The 23,523-nt window shown below is 39.1% G+C and overlaps 2 protein-coding genes and 1 long non-coding RNA gene across 3 annotated transcripts; 1 reads left to right on the plus strand and 2 right to left on the minus strand.

The window, feature by feature from the left end:
* Window positions 1–3,511: 3,511 nt before the first annotated feature.
* Window positions 3,512–21,668, minus strand: LOC5571135. The gene is made up of 6 exons (XM_001659527.2): window positions 21,438–21,668; window positions 18,780–21,378; window positions 5,830–7,725; window positions 5,560–5,774; window positions 4,028–5,503; window positions 3,512–3,966 (listed from the first exon to the last, which is right to left on the minus strand). Exons 1-6 carry the CDS (start codon window positions 21,489–21,491, stop codon window positions 3,610–3,612), a joined length of 6,597 nt encoding a protein of 2,198 aa, XP_001659577.1. The 5' UTR covers window positions 21,492–21,668; the 3' UTR covers window positions 3,512–3,609.
* On the minus strand, window positions 11,859–12,958 carry LOC110677998. Its single transcript, XR_002501372.1, has 3 exons — window positions 12,514–12,958; window positions 12,359–12,458; window positions 11,859–12,305 (listed from the first exon to the last, which is right to left on the minus strand). It is a non-coding gene; the product is annotated as an uncharacterized LOC110677998 (long non-coding RNA).
* On the plus strand, window positions 14,506–16,161 carry LOC110677997. The gene is made up of 2 exons (XM_021850291.1): window positions 14,506–15,071; window positions 15,133–16,161. Exons 1-2 carry the CDS (start codon window positions 14,943–14,945, stop codon window positions 16,066–16,068), a joined length of 1,065 nt encoding a protein of 354 aa, XP_021705983.1. The 5' UTR covers window positions 14,506–14,942; the 3' UTR covers window positions 16,069–16,161.
* Window positions 21,669–23,523: the final 1,855 nt, after the last annotated feature.

The raw sequence follows: 23,523 nt of genomic DNA on the forward strand, positions 1-23,523 counted from the left end.
GCTGTTCCTCCCGCCTGTCATTCATGTATTGGTTTATCTTTATGTTCAAACAATTTATCCATTAAAACTTCTTGGAATACTATTGATGATCCAAATGGAAGTGATCATCTACCTTTAATAATTGAAGTCCAAAATCCAATCCGTGATAAATTTTCAAATGAATTTCAAGTTCCTGATTTGACAAAAAATGTTGACTGGTCCAAATTTTCTGATTTAGTTTCTTTTGCTCTAATCAGTTACGATAACTCACTTTCTCCAATTAATAATTATAAACAATTTTCTAAATTATTGATTGAATGTTTACGTAAAGCTCAACTTAAGAAAAAAAATTTTAGTCCACGTAGAATAAATAATCCATCTTTTTGGTGGGACAACGATTGTAGTATAGCTTTAAAACATAAATCTAACTGTTTTAAAACTTTTCGACGTTCAGGTTCTAGGGAACATTACTTTTTATATTGTAAAGCCGAGGCACAATTTACTAGAACTATTAAATATAAAAAACGAAATTACTGGAGGAATTTCATCGCAAATCTTGATTCTCAGACATCTTTATCTACATTATGGACTGTTGCACGTGATTTGAGAAATTATGATGCTTCGGCACCAAACATTTCAGAATATTCGGAAGATTGGATCAATCAATTTGCTTCTAAAATTTGTCCTGATTCTGTACCCCCCAATATTCCTTTCAAAAACATACAATCTCATAATTATTTTCCAGAGCTTTGCAATGAATTTTCAATTGAAGAAATGGATTTAGCTTTATCAATAACCAAAAATACCGCTCCTGGTATCGATAACATTAAATTTATTGTATTAAAAAATTTACCTCTAGAAGGCAAATTACATTTACTTTCTTTATTTAATTCATTCATTTCCTATAACATTTTTCCTACTGAATGGCGCTTCATTAAAGTAGTTAATATAATTAAACCTGGTAAAAATCCTTCATTAGTTGATAGTAGAAGACCGATTAGTTTATTATCATGTCTTCGTAAATTGATGGAAAGAATGATTCTGAATCGGCTGGAACTATGGGCTGAAAAAAATAATATTTTTCCAATATCTCAATATGGTTTTAGAAAAGGTCGTGGATCTCGTGATTGTATTTCTCTTTTAGCTTCACAAATTGAACTTTCGTTCAATAGAAAGCAGGATGTAGTTTCTACGTTCCTTGATGTTTCTGGTGCATATGATTCAGTTCTCATAGATTTGCTATTCAAAAAAATGAATGATTGTAAGATTCCACCATTTATTTCCAACTTTTTATGCAATTTATTTTCGTTTAAAATCATGCATTTTTTCATGATGGTACTTCTCGAATGATACGTTATAGTTATTTTGGACTTCCTCAAGGTTCTTGTTTGAGTCCCTTTTTGTATAATTTATTTACAAGAGATATTGCTTTTATAATTCCAAATGGATTTTATTTTATCCAATTTGCTGACGATAAGGTGATTTCTGTTAGTGGAAAGAGTAGAGAAGTTATTCAACATTTTATGCAATGTTCTTTAGATAACATTGGTACGTGGGCTCATCAAAATGGATTTACTTTTTCCGTAGAAAAAACTAAATTTATTTTATTTTCTCGAAAACATTCTCCTATTGATATTACCTTATTTCTTAATAACTATCAAATTGAACAAGTATTTGATTATAAATATCTAGGTATATGGTTTGACTCAAAATTAAATTGGAATAATCATATCAAATATATTCAAAAAATTTGTTTCAAACGAATCAATTTCCTTCGTACGATTACAGGCACTTGGTGGGGTGCTCACCCTAATGATTTAATTACACTTTATAAAACAACAATTCGTTCGGTAATGGAATATGGTTGTTTCACTTTTTCAAGTTCTATTCAAACTCAATTTTCTAAACTTGAAAAAATCCAATATCGTAGTTTAAGAATTTGTTTAAAATTATTAAACTCTACTCATACAAAATCTGTAGAAGTTTTGGCAGGTATAGTGCCACTTAGAAACAGATTTCATGAACTTAATTGTAAATTTTTGATACAATGTTTTTCGAATAATCATCCTATAATTAATATATTGAATTCTTTATTTGAGATCAATCCTACTTGTAGACTCTTAAGTTCCTTTATATATTGTAATGCTGAAAATATCATTACAGTTAATAATAGTTTTTATAAATACAGCATAAATGTTCATACATTTCGCCCATGTATTGATTTAACTTTATATGGAGAATTGAAATATGTACCTCATCAATTGCATTCTCATGTTGCTAGTATTTTATTCAATCGGAAATTCATTGGCATTAAACATGAACAATTTTATTTCACTGATGGTTCTCTAATTGATAGTACAGCAGGGTTTGGCGTATTTAATATTGAATTGGCTCATTTTTTCAAGTTAGAATTCCCTAGCTCTATATTCATAGCTGAATTAACTGCTTTATATTTTGCATGCAATTTGATCAAATCTTGCGCTCCCAATATATACATAATATGTTCTGATAGTTTAAGTTGTCTTCGTGCTTAAAATTCTATTAATTTTTATTTCAAAACACATTATATTATATTAATGTTAAAAGAAATTTTATATGAATCACATTCCAAAGGATTTTTAATTAAATTAGTTTGGGTTCCAGCTCATTGCAATATATACGGCAATGAACAAGCTGATTGTTTGGCAAAATTAGGTGTTTTACGTGGTACAACATATAAACGTGTTATTTACCCTTCTGAATATTTTTCTAAATTAAAAAAAGATTCTTTTGAAAATTGGCAGACTTCATGGGATACAAGTAATCAAGGAAGATATCATTATTCCATTTGTCCTAAAGTTAGTACAATTCCTTGGTTTAAAAAATTATCTGTTGAACGTAATTTCATATGTTCGTTTTCTAGATTAATGTCCAATCATTATATTTGCAATTGTTATCTATATCGTATGAATTTAAATGATTCCAATCTTTGTGAATGTGGTAGATTTTATGAAGATATTGATCACATTGTATTAAAATGTTCTCGTTACGTTTTACCTAGATACAAACTTTTCAATAAAATAATAAATTTGGAATATGAAATTCCAAATTCAGTAAGAGATGTTTTGGCTCAGAAATGTTTTCTGATAATGAAAAATATATTTGAATTTTTAAACGAAATCTCTTATCATGTTTGATACTCTCTTTTTTGTATATGTTTGTTTATTTTTACTTTCAGATTGATTAGTTTATTGGATACCTCATTCCCTACCACCATGGGGATTTGCATCCATTATCTGACGACTTCGGCTCTGCAATGGATCCTTTCCGGATGGGCCTTTACTATTAAGTTATTTTTCTTTTTATAACGTATTTGAAAAGATAAAGAGGTTTTGCGCCCTTTTGAGAAAGATTTTAATATAAAATCACTCAAAGGGGTTTTTCCCTCTTTCTAAATTAAAAGTTAAAAATAAATAAATAAATAAATAAATCAAGATGCTTATATAGCGTATGGGCTTAAATTACGGGATTAACTTCATTGAAATCAACTAACTAAATTCCATATAAAAATTTCTATACTTTCAACAATAACAATTATTCATACAATCAAACAAACATTGTACAACATCAAAAACAGTACATCAAAATCCGTCACTCCACATCATCGCAGTCCACCTGGACCAGCAGTCCGCAGTCACCTTGTGTCTTGGCTCGTAGCATGATCAGTTCGTTCTGCTCAGTGGCGATCGCCAGGTAGTGCAGCTTGCATCGAATCGTCAACGGCTGCGGCAGCGAAACCCCGGCCATGGCCCTGGCCGGAGCCGTCAGCTTGAAGTTGCTCAGCCGCACGAAACCCTGCATGCCCCGGTAGATGTAGATCTGCACGGTCTGCCGGGCTTCCAGGAAGGCGAGGATCGTCTCGTCCCGCAGTTCCAGGGCGGTCAAATGCGAAGGACGGTGACAGGGTAGAACCTGGTAGAGTTTGCCCGTCTGGATGTCGGTGTAGATCTGAAAGGGGTGGGGAAATGGTGAGAATGATCGTGAAGAATATGAAATGTGGATATAAGACCTTGATCGCGTCCTGATCTCCTTGGATGACTGTGTGAATCACAGTGGACACCGCCACCAGATGGCGCTTCTTGTTGTGCGGACCAGCGTAAAATGCCACCACGTCCCCTTTGGCTCTCTCGGGGAAGTGCTGGTTGTCGGCAATCAGGATTCCTCCGTGGGGAATGTCTCTGGCGATCGGTGTCTCCGAAGACAATTCATCTTCACTTACCGGTGGATCCGGTATGTCGATTGTCTCCGGTTCAACCACATAGATCACCGTATCGTTGTTGAAATGTGAGTGCTCTTCGAGTGGTGATATATTTTCTGGGTGGATAATGTCGCTGACTTCTTCTGAGCTTACCGTAGAATTCAATAGCTTTTCCGAATACGTCTTTTTCATGCGATCGTGCAGCGATTGCGAAGAGAACAGCGCCATTTCAAGATCAGTCGAATCCTCCTCGAAAGTCTTGTTCACATTCGAAAGCAGAACCAGTAGCTTACTATCGCTTAAGGCCAGTCCAAGTCCGACCTTACTGGGGATGAATTCGTAACCCAAAGCGCTCTTTGGAAGTCTCCACTGCTCCAAAGTGCTTCCATCAACGCCGTACTCCACCACAACATCCGGCGTTAGTACATAGAAGCTTGTCGACTTCGCAGGATCGGCAGCTACCGATTGCATCGAGGCGGTGTCCACCGTATTCCAAATCAGCTGCAGCTGTACGCCCGTGAACAACCACACGCTAAGTCCCGCAACTTCACATTGCGTAAGCTCAGTGATCGATCGCGTCACCAGGAAGATAGCTTCCTCGCCATTAACCACGTGGTTCCATTCCTGCACCACTCCCGTGTAATATTTGAAAATCGGCACGAATGCCTTCCCAGTCGGATCCCATTGGTAGAAGTGGCTCTCGCATCCCATGTTCACGCCCAGGAAATTGTACCCCAAGTGATCGAAGAAGTGGAACGACACGATCGGTAGATGCTCATTGATCACCTGTCGCTGCACGAAGTACTTGAAGAAGTACATCCGGCTCTGGGATTTGTCCACCAGCTGTTTGGTGTTGGAGCAGAACGATCGCATCTCCGACCGGTAGTCCAGTAGCTGATCTTCCACGTTCTTCTTGGCGGCCTTCATTCGCTGCACGACGTCCACGATGTCTACTCCGTTGATCTTGCCGTCGCCTTCCACGTCTCCGTTGAACCGCACATTGCGGGCTGAAATCTTCGCTTCGATGGTCTGGTGATCGCGGCCCTTACGCCACAAACTGTTCTCGTACCACTGGTTGAAGTCCACCCCGGAGATCATGTCTTCCGTCTCGAGCCGATCAACGATGAGATGTCGGAAGGAAATGGGGGACTCGATTATCATTTCGGGTCCGATCGCGACCGGTGGTCCGAAGGGTTTACTGTTCAGAATTGGTGGGAGAGTGAGCGATTGAAGGACTCGGATCGTGTGGAAGACTGTTGGTAGGCGGACCCGCTGGTTGCCGTATGTCTGAAAGTGACGGAAGGTTAGTTTTGATCGATCGGCGTTTGAGTAAGAATTCTGACCATGAGCGTATTCTTGCGTTCGTACGGTAGCGTAACTCCGTTGACGTATCCACCGACATCCATCGGCTGTGTAATTGTCATCTCGTGAATGAGCAGCGTTGTCTCGATCGTCTGATCGGTGTTCAGCGTGATCAGGCTGTTCATCGGTTGTCCGTTCATGTAGTCTACGCGGAGATGATTCGTACGGAAGGCTCCCGGCGAGAAGAATGTTTTCGCTGAAAAGAGGAATGAATCAAAAGTGTTCGATGCGGACTTTCAAAATTATCTTACCGTAGATCTCGGCGTCCCTATTGATCATGATTCCTGTGCTCGTCCAGATGTCCGGATTGCACCCAACGAGATTTGTAGTGATCATATCCCCTTTGATGGTCAACTGATCAGCGTAGATGGGTTCGGCGAACGTGATCACTTCCGCTTCGATCTCTACCGGGTTCGGATCGTTGATCCGAACGATGTCTTGCTGGATATTTGAAATATCAATTTGGTTGAGGTAGGTGGCCGAGAAACCTTGATCGAAGAAGACTTCGTTCTTGAACAACAGCGGCTTGGTGAAGTTGTAGTTTTGGTCCTTGCGGATGACCGATGCCAAGTGGGCGTCAACGTTCGGTATCTGGTTCAGCATTCCTCCGATGTGCAGCGCTCCGATTTGGGCACCATACAGGTACATATCACTTTTGACCGTGTGAACGTCCTTGGAATCGTCATAGCTGTACGAGTTCAGGAGGTTCTGAATGGGCTCCTGATTCAGATGGTTCTCGACGTGTAGATGCTCCACGAAAAGGTCTCCCAAGATTTCCACGTCACCTTGCAAGTAGATCGTATCGTTTCTCAACGCCAGCTCACTCATGTGGATATTGTTGATGCTCTCAGTATTGACGTTGCCTTCGACTACCAAACCGTTCATGAATGTAATTGAACCGTGAAACTCCGCCACTCCTGCCGATTTCCGGATCACATCTTCCAAAAAGTCTCCGAAAACGGCGTTGTTGACCTGTCCCCGTGCCGTTAGATTTCCAATGATCATCAGAGGATCGAGGAACCGGATCGTTCCCGGTATCCTGTTGGGGCGGTTCAACCAGATGACTTGCTTCACCAACGCATCAAAGTTTACGTCGTTCAACATGTTGACCTGCAGATCGCCTCCAACGTGGAGATTCTCAATCGGAATACTTCCCTGTAGCAGGTGGTTCTTGAAGTTGTCCAAGCGATCGATGCTCTCCTTCAGACCCCGGAAGTCTCGTCCATTAACGTAAGCCGCCGCTATTTGACTTCCCACGACAAGTTTGTTCACGATGAACGGTGCTGTGACCTGTTGAGGTCTCGTCAAGCTGAAGCGAAGGTTGTCGAAGGTCGGTAAGTGCACCAAGTTGATCATTTTGGACGGTCCCTCTAAGCTCGATCCCTTCAACAGCAAATGATCTACATGTAGATGGTTCAGACTAATCTGCCCGGTCAGAACCAGTTCTTCTTGATCCGTATCCTTGTATTCACTTCTCGCTTTGGAGTTCAGAGTTTTCATAATCTTAAGCTCGTTTGCTTCCACGTCCGGGTACAGAGCATTCTCCCGATTCTTGAAGATCAACGAAGCTTCCGTGTACTGATCGCCAAACAACTTCACCGCGCTCACATCCAAAGCCGTCGCATTCAGTCCATCGAATAGCCCATCTAATTGCAACTCGCGGATAAATACGTTTCCGTTGATCTCCCGAACGTTCAGCTCCTGCTCGGTGCTGCGCGTCACAAACTGATCCAGTTTGAACTCGTTGACCATATTAGAACTGATCGTGACATTGTCGCGGAACTCTGCCGAAGCAATTCGCTTGGAAGCCTCGATCGTGACCGTGTGCTCCGTGTCGTAGACCACATCCGACAGCACTGCGTCCACATCCATGCCGTTGAGATTGCCTTCCACGATCACCGGTCCGTCGACGAAGAGCTGCTTGAAATGGCACGCGGCTTTGATCGACGTGGTTTGCAGCAGCGTTGGGTTGTCCAGGAATTCATCCAAGTGCTTGCCGCGGATAGCTCCCTTGACTTCCAGCCGTTCGGTTACGTGAAGTTCACCGATGGTAACGTCACCAGGGATGTGCTGATCGTCGTGCAAGGTGATAATGTCCTGCAGGTCAACTCCGTTGATCGTGCGTTCTACGTCCATGGCTTCGATGTCTAGAATTGTAAAAAAGAGGAGATATATAGCAAGATCATCCCGACTAGAGGAGCATAACAAAAAAATAATAAAATTATATCATAATATGATATGTATATCTTATTATGATATAATTTTGTTAGGGACCTTTATTCACAGAAAATATTAAAACAAAAATATAACATATTGTGTTACATTTCTTTTGAATATTTTTTTTGCTTTATTTTAACAATTTTATAATAAAATTTGATACAAGTTTAAATAATTTACATTATTTGAAAATTTTCCTTTTCTTCTAGACCCATACATATTTGGTTTATTTTTTTTATTCATATAATTTACTTAATCTATCTGCGTTTTTGATTTGCAGAGCGAAACGTATTTTAATGTATCTTTTGGTTCACCATCCATCACAATTTCTACATTTACACATAGTCGAAGCGTATCGTTTATGCTACTTAGTTTTTGAGTATTTGATAACTCATACATAAACATGTTCTCAAATATTTTTGTGGCTTTCAAAATTGTGCCAAGTACATATGCATTTTTGTTTTTATCTATTAGCAGGCGATCAATGTTTAAGAAATCACCGTTAACATGAATAAATGAATCATCATATTTGAAGTTTTTGCACACATCTTTTGAACAAATTCTAATGCCTTTGTAATGATACTTTCCGATATCGCAGAACTCAACTCTTTTTAGCTCAGTACTTACATCTACATGATCGGGTAATATTGATAAATTATGTTGACTAAACTCTATCTTTTGGTGTATGGGACTCCAGACTTTCGAAATCCAATCCTTCGCAAGTGAATTCTTCACCTCACCAAAACGACATATCCTATTCAATAGGAACTTTTGAGAAACCTGAAGAACAGGATGATTCTTCGAAGTCTGAAAACCTATTAGCATGCTGTTTCCGTTTTCATAAGGATATAGTGAAGAATTCCAAAGAGCACCAAGATTTCTTACGGTTTGAGCCAGGTGAGAGGTTAAATGTACATTGTACACCATGTTCTTTGTACCGTAATGCTTTTCAAAATCCTTTACGAATAAATCCAATTTTTTTTTCACAAGATGAGATAGTGATTCTGGAAATTTTGAACTCGAGAAGCTGAAATATACTGGAACTCAGAAGCATTAAATGATGCATATACTTGTTCGGCAGGAGGTCGTTAAAACAAGGATAAATACAGTGAAACAGAAGAGTTTCCCATTCACTGGCCTTGAATTTGGCATGTTCAGATATACTCCTTATCCGTCTTGGAAAACAACTTGGTAACCGAATACTTTGCAATCTCTGTTCTATCAACACTTTGTGTTTCCCTGGGAGGGAGAAACCAATACAAAATTTCTGTACGTCATAGTGAGCCGGGATTCCGCTGTCACGAATTGTCACTGTGAGCCCAGATCTCAAACATTGGACTAACATGGAAAAAGCGCGTAACCGATTGAAACACAATTTCGCATTTCATCAAAAGTGACAAAAATTGAATGAAAATCAATTCATGCACATATTGCAAGTAATGTCACGTGAGCACCTTTCAACTGATTGAATATGAAGCATTGAAAAACGCATCGTTTTACTTTTTCCAATGAAAATTAATATTTAGTGCATAGAAAACTGTGGCCCTTTTTCCATGTTTGTCAGGAAAGATCGAAAGTACACAACAAAAGAAAACTAGCAGTTTTCTCCAAGCCTGCCTTGATTTTTGTTGGCAAGCTGGAGTTATCTTGCAGTTCAAACAAACGTTGTTCTATATTTCGTGTGTAGTATCGGTGCCTCCCTCCCAGGTGTTTCCCAATGTGATAAGGTTTTGATTTGTTCTCAGCGTCGCCTTCAAGAAGTAGCTCCCATATCAGCTTCATTAGGCCCAAATTTACTAAATGCATGTAGTCTGGAGGCAATCCTCTAATGATGTCGAAATCAGGAACACCAGTGAGAACGCTCAAGCCTTTTATGCCAAGCATGGGCTTCTGCGTTTCCGAATTATGAACCTCTAGCATTAGCTTTCTTGTTGAACTATCATCTCTTAGCCTGGATCGTTGGTAAGGATACCTGATTTGATTATTGATGGATTTTCCAGAGTGAAGGCACATGGTGCAGCCGAATGTCCCATTAAACTGCTTCGAACAAAACACTTCGCATCTGCCTACCGAGTCCAAACAATCTTGCAGAACTAGAATCTTGTAGTGTTCGGATCCAATTTTGATTCCCTTACGGAGACGTCGTGTTTGTTGAATGAAATGTTTATGGAATAATGCCATATCAGGTTTTCCCGTGTTAAACCACAAAGCAGCAAGCATGAGGTTATTTTTGTCAAATCTCAATTGAGGAGGCAGATTGTTGACTGTGAGAAAAAGTGGATACAGTGGTTTTTTAGTTGTACTTTTGTACGGTGCCGCGCTGTCCTCGTTTGCTGATAGCGTTATGAATTGGCCGTCTTCACGTGATATTGTTGCCTGCGCCAGAGTTCCTCTATTGATGTCGCAAATATCATTTTCAATAATGTTTTTTTTTCATAATTGTTGATTTGTTCAGAATATTTCAAAACGGTTTCCCGAATTTGTTGCTCCAATGAGAAAGCAATGAAGAAATCTTTCTCTTTTGCATTACAATTTGTTACCGGGCACCTGGTTTCTGCACTGGGTGTACCAGTGTATCTGAAAAATAATTATTTGGAAAATATGTATCAAACATTAATATCAAATATCGTATAGATCAAATAAAAAAAAATCCTTACCCGTACTGACAATTTTGACAGAAATAAATGCGCTCCATTTCGTAATCATTTCGGAACATATTTTTAAACGATTCGAAAGACTCTGGAAAAATATTACCCATCGAAATCACATTAAACATTCGCAAAAGATGCTCTACGCCTTGCTGCGGTAGCTTATATTTAATGTAAATATTAAGTATCATAAACAGCACATCATTAACACGAACGTTCGTCTTGAATTTGATGAACTGATCATTTGAATCAATCAGCTCCTAGAATAAAAAAGATACAATACATTTAGTATACATAGGAAATGCATGAGTTTGTAATATTTTACTTTATTTTTATCTTTGAATTAAAAACTACTGTACAGTTTAAAAATGTCCAAATTTATAAGTTTTAAATCCCATGCGATTTATTGGAGAACCCGGAATACGATCATCACAGCCCTTTTACTTAAGGTGCAGATAAATCGAAACCGTGTTCCTCAACAGCGAAAATCTAAAGAACCATACTATAATTTATGCCAAAAACTTGATCGATTGTTCACCACTTACATATAACCAATCGATAAATTTTGAAGTTGAAATTACTGTTTGGTTCTTTAGATTTGTGCTTAAGGTGAATCCGGGTAGAGGTAAATAACAAAATAATGATAAAATAGTAACAAATTATGCAATTATACCTAGTTTAACCATTATTATGTTTATACTATATGACATTGAATATCTCAATAGCAAATTATACAATCATAGCCAAATTTGTCATTGGTCTTTTATCCATGAAAGTCATGTTATAACTAATCAGTAACTTAATATGCTATCATGGTAAAATTTGTTATTTGTGCAAAAATATCTAAGGAATAACAAACATCGTCATCACAGTAAAATATGTCATTATTTTGATATTTGAAAACTGTATTTAAATAATTTATGAGAACAAACCAATGTCACATTTTGCCATAATGGTTCATTTTACTATTCGTATGATATCCATTGAAGATTTAAAGAGTCTAAGATTTTTGCAGGAAAGCAAAAACTTTTTATAGGAAGGCAAAAAGCTTATTTTTCAATCATACCAAATTTAGTTTTTTAAGTCAAAGAACTGACTTTAGCATTATTTTGATCTACTCGTGAATAGCTTATTTAGTTGTTATTTTGTAATCAATACCTAAATAATAACATATTTTGTTGTTTACTATTGCTTATCCTTTTGTTATTATGTTGCTATTATAATGGCAAAATTTAGTTATTAGTTTGTTTTTTTTTTTGTTTCATACAAAGGTAGTTGTTATTTTAGTTATTTTAACTCTTATTTCAAACAAACCAATAACAAATTTTGACATTCAAATTTTCCATTTTAATGGTGAATATTGTTATTCCTTTGCAATTCGCTTCTACCCGGTAAACATCTCTGAGTTCAAAAACTTCCGATTTCTGCCTTTATTCACATTTCACAAACGCTGAAATAGCAATCCATCGATCCTGATCTTCTAATTTTATATTTTGCACCACTGCAAACAGCTAATTAGAACAGTGACAATGTTTGATGTTTCTTTCGTCAGATCTTCATAGATTTTTGTGAAAGTTCTAATGCAACATTGTGGTTGGATCCCATAAGAAAACATCTCACCGATTCCTCTATTCCTTCCCTGTTCTGATTATCGAAATCACTTGGCACTTCCGATGCATTACACGAACTCGTTTGCCTGCTAAAATCGGATTGAGAATCTTCCTGATCTGTGGCTTCATTGGAAACGTGTAATTCATTATAGTGAAGGTCCGGTAATTCACTTTCTGATGCTACTGAAAATGAACTGTTTACTTCTGTTGGATTGATTGTGTTGTTGTCATCGGAGATATCCGAAGAAGTATCTGAAATAACATATGTTGTAAGTGAGGATCAAGAACGTTTAACTTGTGTATACCTGTTTGCAAACTTTCTCCTGATTCTATGAAAACCTCATTGACGCCATCGTTGATAAGATTATCGGTAGTAGTTCTCTGGGGCTGTTCTGCTTTCTTGCGCTATTAAAAAGTTTGATTAATATAATTTTCATTTGTTTGGAAATTACCTACATACCTTTTTAACGTATTGTTGATTGTACCATGGATCCATTAACCAATAATGATTGGGTCTTCGCTTTTCACTCATCTTAGATACCGACTTAAGGCTTTTATAACGCTAATACTTCCAAAATAATAATACTTCCTTACAATGCAATCAATTTGTCAAAGTCCATTCTACTAGATGTTTTGGAATTGCCTATTGTCTATTTGAAAAATAAAATTTTGACAGGAGGCGGTTGCAACAACAATAATTGTTGTCGTTTCGTAAAATGGACTACTGGTAAACAAAGGGACAATCGGCAACACAGTCTGGAACAATTCTCGATTACTTTTTCAAGTGAACGTAAATAATTTTCACACGATTCCCAGAAAACATTGAAAGAATTAAATCCTTATTTGTGAATCTTCCGCAAAGTGCCGTAATTTAGACCCTAATTCCGCGCATTTTGCAATATATCTAATTAATTAGAAATGATTGTTAATGATAATATCAAGTGCAATTGTGATGTATAACCATCATATACAGATAGCAATATGGGCAAAAATCAAAACTTTCTTGAATTTCGACAAATTTTGGACCAAATGTGCGGAATAAGGTGATGTGCTAAATTTGTGCACTTTGTGGTATTTCAAAATGGATTAACATTTTTCACGTGAATCCTTAAAACTTCACATGTAAGCAGTCATTGTCTCATAAAATCATAATGACACATGGCAATGATACACAGTTTGTTCAATTATTTACGACTTCTTTTGTAGCAGTGTAAGATTGATTCAAGTAATGTTTTGTTTTGATTAAGTTAAATCACATTGTCTTGTATATTTATACTCTACATCTGATGTAGATTTTAAAAAAGACCAAGACAATAAGGCAAAGAAAATAATGATCAACGGCTTTATATTTTTCTTTGATATGAATTTGCAAATTTTCATGAAATGAAATGAAACGAACAGGAATGAAACATTCGCTGTTTCGGAAAATTATTCGACGAATACACATTTTCATTTGAAGTGTTGCCATATCCGGACCAATTTGCGATAAGGGCTCTTTTAGGTTTTCAATCATTTTTCTTTTCTTTCTGGCGATGCATTCGAACTAGAGCCTGCTTCTCAGCTTATTGTTGTTATTAACACGTCCATAAGTAGCTTTCTTTGCCAATTTTTCTGGTTTTGCATGTGTAAGTCGAGAAAATATTCCTTATGAAAACATCCTTGACCGATGGGATTCGAACCCACAACCCTAAACTCTATCCCGCTGAAAAGCTGTGCGTTTACCACAACGACTATCAATAATTTTTACGGCAACTGAATAAATGCTTAAGTATTGTCTGGTTCGCTGAATATAATACACCGCGCGAGTGTAGTAAAGTTTCCAAAAAAGCGCATTGTCCCCCACTTCCACACGGAAAATGTTTTAGGAAAGAAAGGAACAACTGGTTCACTCAGGCAAATGGATTATCGATAAACATAGGAACCCCTTATGGAAATTCGCCACAAGAAATCGGATTGAAATTCATAAATTTGCCTTATGAAACCAGAATTTGAAAACAAAAAACATTTTCGCGGCAACCTGGAATCGAACCAAGAACCTTGCGATCGATAGGCCCGAGCGTACACCACGCGCCCATCGACGCCTTGATGTGGAGTGATGCTAAAACGATACATAAAGCGTTCGTATTGCAATAATCGTTCCACCTTTCATAAGGCAAAATGTATGAAATTCGATAGTCCAGTTCGCTGCGTGTTGGACGAAACACCGCAATTTTTTATATCTCCAACAATAATAATGTAAAAAGAATCAAACCGCGGTTGTTCTTTTTCTTCATGCGCGTGTCTTTTTGAGCAAATGCGCTAATACTTATCAATACTCACGCTTAAAAATAAAGTTGTTTTTTAAAGAAACTTTTACTATTTCTCCAAATTTGTGTGAACCGTGCCTGGTTGCACATAAAATAATTATATTGTTGCTGAACACTGACATAATAATGTGTATTTCCTTAAAATAGATTTTTATTTGAGGATATGAAATCCAATAAGGATTTGAAATTATATTTGCCAAATTCATTCATAATATACTACTTCGCGTCGAAAAATGGGTTAACCAACGATTTTTGACCAACTTCGCCGCGTCGCGACTCGCTTCGCTATAGTGCGCAATCTATACCCTCCGCCATATTCATTATGCGCACTATTGAGAATCGAGTTGCGACTCCGCGAAGTTGGTTAAAAATCAAACTGTTTAGCCCATTTTTCAACCTGAATCAGTATATTTATTTTCATTGTTATTGATATGTCAGCTAAGCCCTAGTCGTAAATTCCTCTTGAAAAACGGGAGCCCTGCACCACCGACATTGTTGTCAACTTGTCACCGTCGTCGATTTAATACTACATTTATCTTCACACGTGTTAACAAATTGCCTGATACGGAAGTTTTTTGTGCAAATGGCGAAATCGAAGAAAAAGGTTGTGATTTCAGCAGCGGTTAAGCAGACCGCATCGAAAAAAGTACATCGAAGTGTTCGGAAAGAAGCTAAATCGAAAAATCTTGATTTTTTGCTCGCTCCTCATCAGGTAATGTAGATCGAATACTAACATGTTTGCTCTAACCTCAAACCTGGTTGTTTTCTTACAGAACAAAAATGTCGACACAGGAATTCAAGAGATAAGCCCCGAAAAGCCTTCAACTTCCACAGCAGTTCCGCAGCAACATCGCAGTGGCAAGCGACCGGTGGAATTGTCTGTCCGCAGTCATTCCGGTTATTTGGTCCGCAACAAGGAGAACACGCACTGTCAACAGGATGATGGAGTATCCGTATCACCTCCATCTGCTAAACGATGTGCCATCCGTGTACCGGTCATTTATCTCGAAAAACAAAATCTGCAGCGCGGAAATAAGAGATCAACACTGCTCCGTGGCAGCCTGTCGGATGGAGAGAACGATGAAGAGCACTTCGAGTCGAATGCGGATGAAAACTACCACAAAATGCCGTGCGTGGGCCGTTCAAAGGATCCCTCAGGAGCTGTTAAAAAGTTTAGCCAGGAGTTGACATCCACTAATCAGGTGAAATCAACAACAGCATCGCAGGTAGAGGGCCGTGAAAAGAGACCGGCAGCAATATCAGTCACCAGTTCCATTGACCAGACCGAGGACGATTTTCACCAACAACAAGACGTACACAAAACGCCATCATTCGCTCTTCCTGCAAAACGGTTGGCATTCCGAGCACCCTTGATTGATTTTCCAACAGATGGAAATCTACAGTTTCTCCAAGATTGGCTGTCAGAAGAAGAAGACGAAAGTGAGAGCTGTGAATCGGAAACACAAAATGCGTGTGAAACAGACGACGACCTTGAAGACCGTCCTAAGAATCTATCAAAGACTGGTGCGGTTAAGGTAAAACAACAAAAGTCGGGCCAGAAGCAAACATCCGGAAAACAGGTAGGAGTAACAGCAGTTCCGCAGCAACAGTTCGCCGCAAAACAACAGGCAGCAAAATCAATCCGCCATCAGTCTGGTTCCTTTGTTCAGATCAAGGAAAGTAAGTGCTCTTTAAATAAGAATTTTTAGCGAGGTGTCATTGATGGAAGGTAAAAAAATCGATTATTATCGAAGTTGCGTGTACCGTAATTCAGGATGTAGTTGATCAGCGGCGAGAAGTAGATAATTCCTGTACTCATATGTTTGTAATAAGAGCTATAATTCGATTTCTATTATTAACTTTTGTGTGACGCCGCATTATCTAACAGATTTTCCTAAATCTGGTATAATATTGAAGATAGAAAAACAAGTATTTGTTGAAAGATTCTCCTTAAAACAATCACCAGTTGAAAATTGCGAAAAAAAATACCTACATTTAGGTGTTCAATGTGATTTATTCTATAATTCACATAATTTAATTTTAAAATATATTGATTTATCGACAAGTTTTCTACTTATTAATTTTTGAGATTTTAGAGACTTGATGCAAATTCAGTAACTTCATGTTTAGTGAGTATTTTTGAAAACCTATCTCAGTAAATAAATGAAAATTCGAATTTAGTTCTGTACCATTTAGTTCCACTAGAGTTTGTATCCTTTGACAGATACGTGTATTTCAACCTCAACAGTAAGGGTGTCTTCAATGTCGTTTACTAGACTCAGTAATTAATTATCTTCAGCCCAGAATCAAAACCTTCGTTCTTAAATTTCATAAAATTATTTTTGTTGTTCAAAAAGTATTTATTTGATAGAAACACTCAAAAGTGATCAACTTCGCCCCATTTTACGGTAACTCAAATTTTTTTTTTCGACGAGTATAAGTACCCTAAAAAATAACAACCCTGAAAAATATACATTGAAATATATTCTTTCTATGAAAATTGGAACATTTCCAGCTTTAAAAAAGCAAATCTCAAGTACCACTCCATGTATCGATGTGAAAAATTTATCATATAATTCTATATATGTTGCCCGTTAAAGCTTTATCGGTTCACTAAAACTCGAAATTTGCTTCTGCAAAGTGTTGATGGAAATTGTTAGAGTGAGACTCAACAAGTCTGATGAGTTTTAATATTTTTCAACTTAATTGTTTGTTTTTTTATTAACCATCAATGTTGGGTTGCTAATTATTGGCTCATGTTACTCTCCTGATGATAACGTCGAATTGTAACCATTTAGTAAACGTTTTATTTTTATGTGTACATTTCTTTTTTCACTTTGATAGGCTGTGTTTGCGGACAGCAGGCTAAGATCGATCAGCTTATCCACCTGAACAATGCCCTAATTGCGCAAAATAAGAAATTGAAACTTGCTAATGAGAAAAGCTCACTCCGCTGTCTCACATTGACGGACGCCCTAAATGCAAAAGTGTTGGGAAAGACACATGACGAAAAGTTCACCGAATTGCCCGGATTCCCCGACAAAAATAAGTTGAAGAAATTTTCTGAAACTGCTGGGAGCCGCGACTACATTTTTGTCAAGCTATTGCTGATGGAAATCTTCACGGATGGTCTGAAAAACATGACACTCACGGGTCGTGTAACAAACAATCCAAATGGTCGGAAAGGAGGTGAGCAGATTCAAAACGAGTTGCCGGAAAAAGTTTGCCTCGATCCTGAGAAAGTTAAATACATCGAAGGTTAAAATTAGATATATTCTAGTTAACATAAATTTCATTGTTTAATTTTCTTCTACAGAGCGATTTGTTGAGCACCGAGTTTATCAAGGGGAAACCCCGGCCGTTGCTGGAGTTAAGGTTAAACAATGTCGCGAGCTGATCGCACGCGTTCTGAATTACTATGGTAAGAAATAATTTGTCACCGATTCAATGTTTTAATACAATTCAGAAGTTGAATTTCAAAGAAATTTAAGATTAATTTTTGACGAAGTTTTTGTTTGCTTTTTGTACTAGCACAATTTAAAATCTATATTGCTGTTCATAAGATCATTTATGAAAACCCTCACAAATATAAAAAAACTGAAGATAAAAATGAGTTACTTTGTTTGTATTTAAGGAAAATGAAGGAAAAATCTTTGGAATTGGTCAATAAACTTCAGCGTTCACAATATGTTATGATCATTCTATTATTGAATAATTGAAAGCGATTAAAAATTGACTTGTTGCCACATAAGCCTATTTTTAAACTACTTTTTTATATACTGCTTTGCATTGAAAACTGGGTTAACCAACGGGCGAAGTTTGATTTTTGACCAACTTCGCCGCGTCGCAATTCAGCTCTCAATAGTGTGCATAATGACATGTGCACGGCGGACGGAATAGATGCGCATTATATAGCTAAGCGAGTCGCGAACGGCGAAGTTGGTCAAAAATCGAACTTCGCACGTTGGTTAACCCATTTTTCGACGTGAAGCAGTATATCAAAACGTATCATATTTTGATATATTTTTCATATTATTGATCAAAAAGCATGTAACTGGATAAGTTACAACGTATATTTAACAGTATTATAATTTTGATACTTTGTATCAAACACATAGAACAGGATTTGATATATTTTTGTTAGAAAGGGTATATTAAACAGTATTATAATTTTGATACTTTGTATCAAACACATAGAACAGGATTTGATATATTTTTGTTAGGAATGTATCACATTCAGTTATAATTATGTTACACTTCATATGTATTTTTGTTACGATTTTAGTTATTTTAACAACATCCTGCATCATATTTGTAACAAAATATGTTCGATAAAAACTTTATAATATAATATCATAGGCTGATATAATTTTGTTATGTACCTTTAGTCGGGATGTTAGTAGAAGATCAACACACTTACTCGTAATGTTCACAAATTTCTTGTAGCCGGTCACGATCGACTCCATCGGACTGCTGGAGAGCAGATAATCCATTGGGAAGGCCAGCCCATTCAGATGGTAAACCGTCACGTTGTCGTTCTGCAGAATCAGACTTCCGTTGATCTTCAGATCAGCCAGCCGATTAGGTCGGTTCTTCAGCACGATTCGATGGATAATGTCACTCCACGGTACGCCATTTATGCTATGGACGTACAAACTTCCATCTAGTTGTAGATTTTCCGTTACCAGCACATCAGACATGTCTTCACTTGCCTGCCTGAATCGAGCATCCAATTCCGCCAGGTCAAGCTTCACCCCGTTGATCGTTTCGTGAGCTACCACATTCTCCAACACTTCCACCGAATCGAACTTCAAGTTATCCCACCGACGATTCTTGCAGTTGAAATAGACCGTTGACTCGCTCAGATCTACCCCGTTGACCGTTCCGCCTTTGGGCAAGATCACGTTTTGCGCCACAAGCACACTGTTCACAACCAGCGCGTTGGCCAACTCGATCTTCTCGCCCGTATTGTAGACGAGATCACTCGCCAGAATTCCGTTCACGGTTTCAAAATTCAGATGACGAACTTTGAGATCTTTGACCCGCAACTCCTGCATACCATCATCGCCGGTTTGCCGGACCACCCGCAACAACGGTGGATCTTCTTCCAGCTGCCTTACGTACAGATCATCCGTAACCAGAGCTCCTCCGACCTCGACTCGACCCTGCACGTACAACGGCTGATCCAAATCCAGCGAGAAGCTATCGTTGTGTCGTCGAACCGTGTAGTTCAGCTGTTGCTCCAACTCACTCAACAGCGCCATCTCCGCCTCTAATTCTCGCGCGATCGCTGGAACGTCAACCGCCGTGTCACGATGCGACCATGTCCTGTTACCAACCATGATCTTCCCGCTCGGCCACCGGAAGTCCGAATCTTGCACAACCAAGTCCGCCTGAACTGTCCCCAGAGAACAGTTCTGCAGCGTTAGCAGTGGAACATCATATGTCTGCTCCGCTTCGGCGATCGCCGCATACGCTTCGCTGATCACCTCGTCTTGGTAGTGGAAGATTTTGGTAAACGCATCGATCGTGTCCCGCATCTCCTGAGTCTTCTGCCTGATCGGGTGCTCTGCGGACAGCAGCTCGATACGCAAGTTGAACAGCGTCGAATGAGTCTGATAGCGAGGAACGATCATCGAAACCTGCTTGCCCCGAAGTATGATCGCAGACCCGACGATACCGGTCGGCCGGTACAGATCCAGCATGCACGAAACTTCGTTGTCCATTAGTTCGTCTTCCACGTAGCAAGGGATGTTACTTCGGAGATCAAACGACTCCCCGTTCCACACAAAAATATCCAACCGCTGAAGATCGTGCGTTGAGAAAAGCATTTTGTGCTGCACCAGCAGAATGAAGTCATCCCGATAGGTAGGAGTCGGTATTTCAAAGTATGCCTCAACCGTCTCCATCGCCTCCATTGGAATACGCTGGGACACGAACACTCCATTGGCATAGCGCACGATCTGTGGCGATCTCCCCCCGATCGCAATATAGGCATACCTTCCGACCTGAAAAGCCCCCACCGTCTGAACCAACTCCGACGTGTAGTTCGCTACCAAATTGAACCTTCCGCGATATTTCTCACCGGCTTCCAGAGTGTAAATCATGGCCTTATCATGCTGCGGAAAAGCCACCAAAAACTCCCGTCCAACCCTCACCAGTCCAACCGTACTACAAGCATGTGCAAGATCCAACCGCTGCAGAAGCCAAAACTGCTGCTTCTCAAAATTGAACTCATAAAGAGTTGCCGAAACGGATTTTTGTTTGTTCGGGTGCGTCCCCACCAGCAAGATCATGTGAATATCCCGGTACTTGAATCCCCGAATCAACGTCGTCATCTTATAAAGCGGCCAACGCCACTCCTCCGTCAGAACGAAATTCGTATCCGGTCGCATCGTGTACCAAATGAGCTGCAACTCGGTCGCCACGATCAAACAGCTGACCGGAGTCTCCGCCACCGAGTCCCAAACCGTGATGATCTCGAAAGCCGTCGGCGCCGTCTCCATCAGAACCTCCTGCTGTAGCTTGAACTCGCCAAAGTGCTCAAACAGAATAACGATACTGCTATTGCTCAACCCCACGATCACGTGCTGCTCGTTCTTCTTGAGCTCCAGTGTTTCCCACCAAGTGACATTAGGCCCGAATGTGAAGTTAATGTCTTCCCTGATCGACTCGATCAGCAGGGTGTCCCGGGTGTAGTCATTGACCAACGGTTTGCCGACCGAAGCCAGCGTTCTGATGAGATCCGGATTGACGATCTTGGCGTCGATCGCCTCGTGGAAAACGTTTCGGAACGAACTATCTCGGACGTGTTGGAGCATATCCTGCGGAGTGTCCGTGTCATTCAGGATGCGATCATTGAGGCTCTTGATCGCGTCACCGAGACTAGGTTTGGCCGTTGGGATTTTAAGCGGCGGGGAACCATTTTTGGCGGGTTTTGTTGGACCACTTGTTGGTCGCTCGTTTGAAGGAAGGGTATGCGCTGGTTGGACGACCTGCGCGTTAGTCTCGATCTTAATCTGTAACAGAGACACGTGTTTTCCAAATAGTAAATCAAACAAATCAAATTATCACTCACCTGAATCGCTGCAATCACGAAAAGCGTCGAAAAAAGAAAGCTTAACCTATTCATGGTTCATGCATGCTTGAGAGCTGGCCAAAGAAGAGCAAGGTCACGCACAGAGAACAATGGCCCCACAATGTGGTTAGCGATCGAGGCACACGGGTGAAGAGCGATTTGTCGTTTCTCGGTAGGAAAGCAATGCGGAGTGATGACTGATGGGATTGAATTTACTGACTGGAGCGCACGAACAATAGATGTGATCGTGTTTGTGTGGTAATTGTTGTAATGGCAGATGATCGTTAAGTTTCGGTGATCGAGGGGTCAATTTATCTGAAACATTGGCCAAGCTTAGCGCTACAAGGGAGTAATAACGTTGTTAAAAAGATCAATGAATTTACATCGAGTGATACTTTGAATTTTTAGGAGCAGTAAGCTTGAGAACCAAAAGACTGTTCAAACCTTTTAATACTCAATGTTTTATTTTCGATCAAATCTAGCATAACCTGCGATCCCGCCCTAAAAGCCATTGGTAACCGCGGGTGTAGCTCCTTGTTTCTAACCAAATGAATAGACCAGGATGAAAACTATCACCACTGGGAGATAGAGGATTGTCTTCTCTTCATTGTAGCCTTGTTAAATAATGTGTAAATCTCTTCGTTTACAAAGTAATAACAAGCTACAAACTTAGTTACCAATGGCTTTTAGGGTGAGATCATATATTTGGCAATAATTAGTTGTATTTATTTATTTTAGCATTGAAGGAAGACATGCGGTAAAGTTAATATTGAATATAAATAGATTTAAAACAAAAATATTTTATGAATCATTTTCAAATTTTCGATAAAAACTCTAATTTATGAACTAGCAACACGGCCGGGCTAACTACAAAGTGCGCTGTTGCAATCTAACTCAAGGCAATGGATCATCGAAGGTAGTTTTTGTCAGTGCTCACTGCATCAAAACAACGGCGCCACTGTATATGGGATTTAACATTGTGACAGCATTGCTGTTTTGTCAAACACACAAGGCTACGGTGGCGTTATCTATGCTTTCCATAGCGGCCGTTTTGGTGATTTTAATGATCCATTGGTTTCGTTTTCGACTTCGACCTGACACATTTTGTCTTAGATTACTATGGCAGTCGAGGGGTGACATCTGAAATATACATGCTTACTTTGATCGACAGTGCGTACAGCGAATCTACTCGATTTACAGAATAGTCCCCAATATTTCAAATGTTCTTCTTCGTCTTCGAAAATAACCCCTATTTGTTTTGCTGGTCTGCTCGATAGGTAGATGGTTTGACAGTTCGATAGGTAGATTTGGTTTCACTTTTCACGCAACTCTCCATTCATAGACTCTGGGTGCACTGGGTCACGGCCTTCTGGTTTACTGTTACCGTGCCTTGGTGATAACTTGACTTCTTGTGCAATATGTTGTAGAGCCACATATAGAAATGTATCCTAACGATCAAAAGCAAAATAGCTAAAGCCAAGTACGGACCTGAAACGTAAATCACTCAAGTAAAATTTCTCCTTTTTACCAAAGCAATTTTGACAGCTGATTCAGTTTGAGCGAAATGTCACTTTTACTTGCGGAATAATTGAGCGCCACATTTTTCCGTTCGGAAAAGTGACAGCTCCCTTTGATTTGTATGGCAGGCGTTACTGACGTTATGAAATCAGCTCTACTTCTCAGCTGCGTACAGCTAAAGTAATTTCGGTAGCGGAATCATTCCTTGACCGTTTCTTGTCCTATCCTTTTGAACAGTACTTATGATCAGCGTACCGGCCATAACCTGTGAAACATTGCTACCAGGGCCGTATTTACGGGGGGTCCAAGGGGGCCATGATCCCTGGGCCCTCACAGTTTAGGGGCCCCCAAAAAATACGACTGAAATAATCACCATTGAACATTTTAGAATCATTATAAAAACCTATGAAATGGTTCCAATTTTTTTAAGCACGTCGAGAGATGTGAAAATTTAAGTTTTCTAATTTTAAATTGAAATGTAATTGTGTGGTTTGAAATCTTAACGATTATAGGTCTGTAGCTCGCCTTATTGTTTAGATCTGAGAATTTCAGTTTTTGTTTGTAGCTA

Source organism: Aedes aegypti, chromosome 3, assembly GCF_002204515.2.
Source record: "Aedes aegypti strain LVP_AGWG chromosome 3, AaegL5.0 Primary Assembly, whole genome shotgun sequence".
NCBI classification, from domain to species: Eukaryota; Metazoa; Arthropoda; class Insecta; order Diptera; family Culicidae; genus Aedes; species Aedes aegypti.

What these genes read in the sequence shown, in the direction of transcription:
- LOC5571135 (XM_001659527.2), bottom strand. Translation starts at nt 21,491, where the DNA reads ATGAATAGGTTAAGCTTTCTTTTTTCGACGCTTTTCGTGATTGCAGCG. An exon ending in TAGGGACGCCGAGATCTACG is followed by an intron (nt 5,775 to 5,829) that starts GTAAGATAATTT and finishes TCCTCTTTTCAG; the next exon opens with CGAAAACATTCTTCTCGCCG. An exon ending in GAGATCAGGACGCGATCAAG is followed by an intron (nt 3,967 to 4,027) that starts GTCTTATATCCA and finishes CACCCCTTTCAG; the next exon opens with ATCTACACCGACATCCAGAC.
- LOC110677997 (XM_021850291.1), top strand. Translation starts at nt 14,943, where the DNA reads ATGGCGAAATCGAAGAAAAAGGTTGTGATTTCAGCAGCGGTTAAGCAG. An exon ending in TTTTGCTCGCTCCTCATCAG is followed by an intron (nt 15,072 to 15,132) that starts GTAATGTAGATC and finishes GTTTTCTTACAG; the next exon opens with AACAAAAATGTCGACACAGG.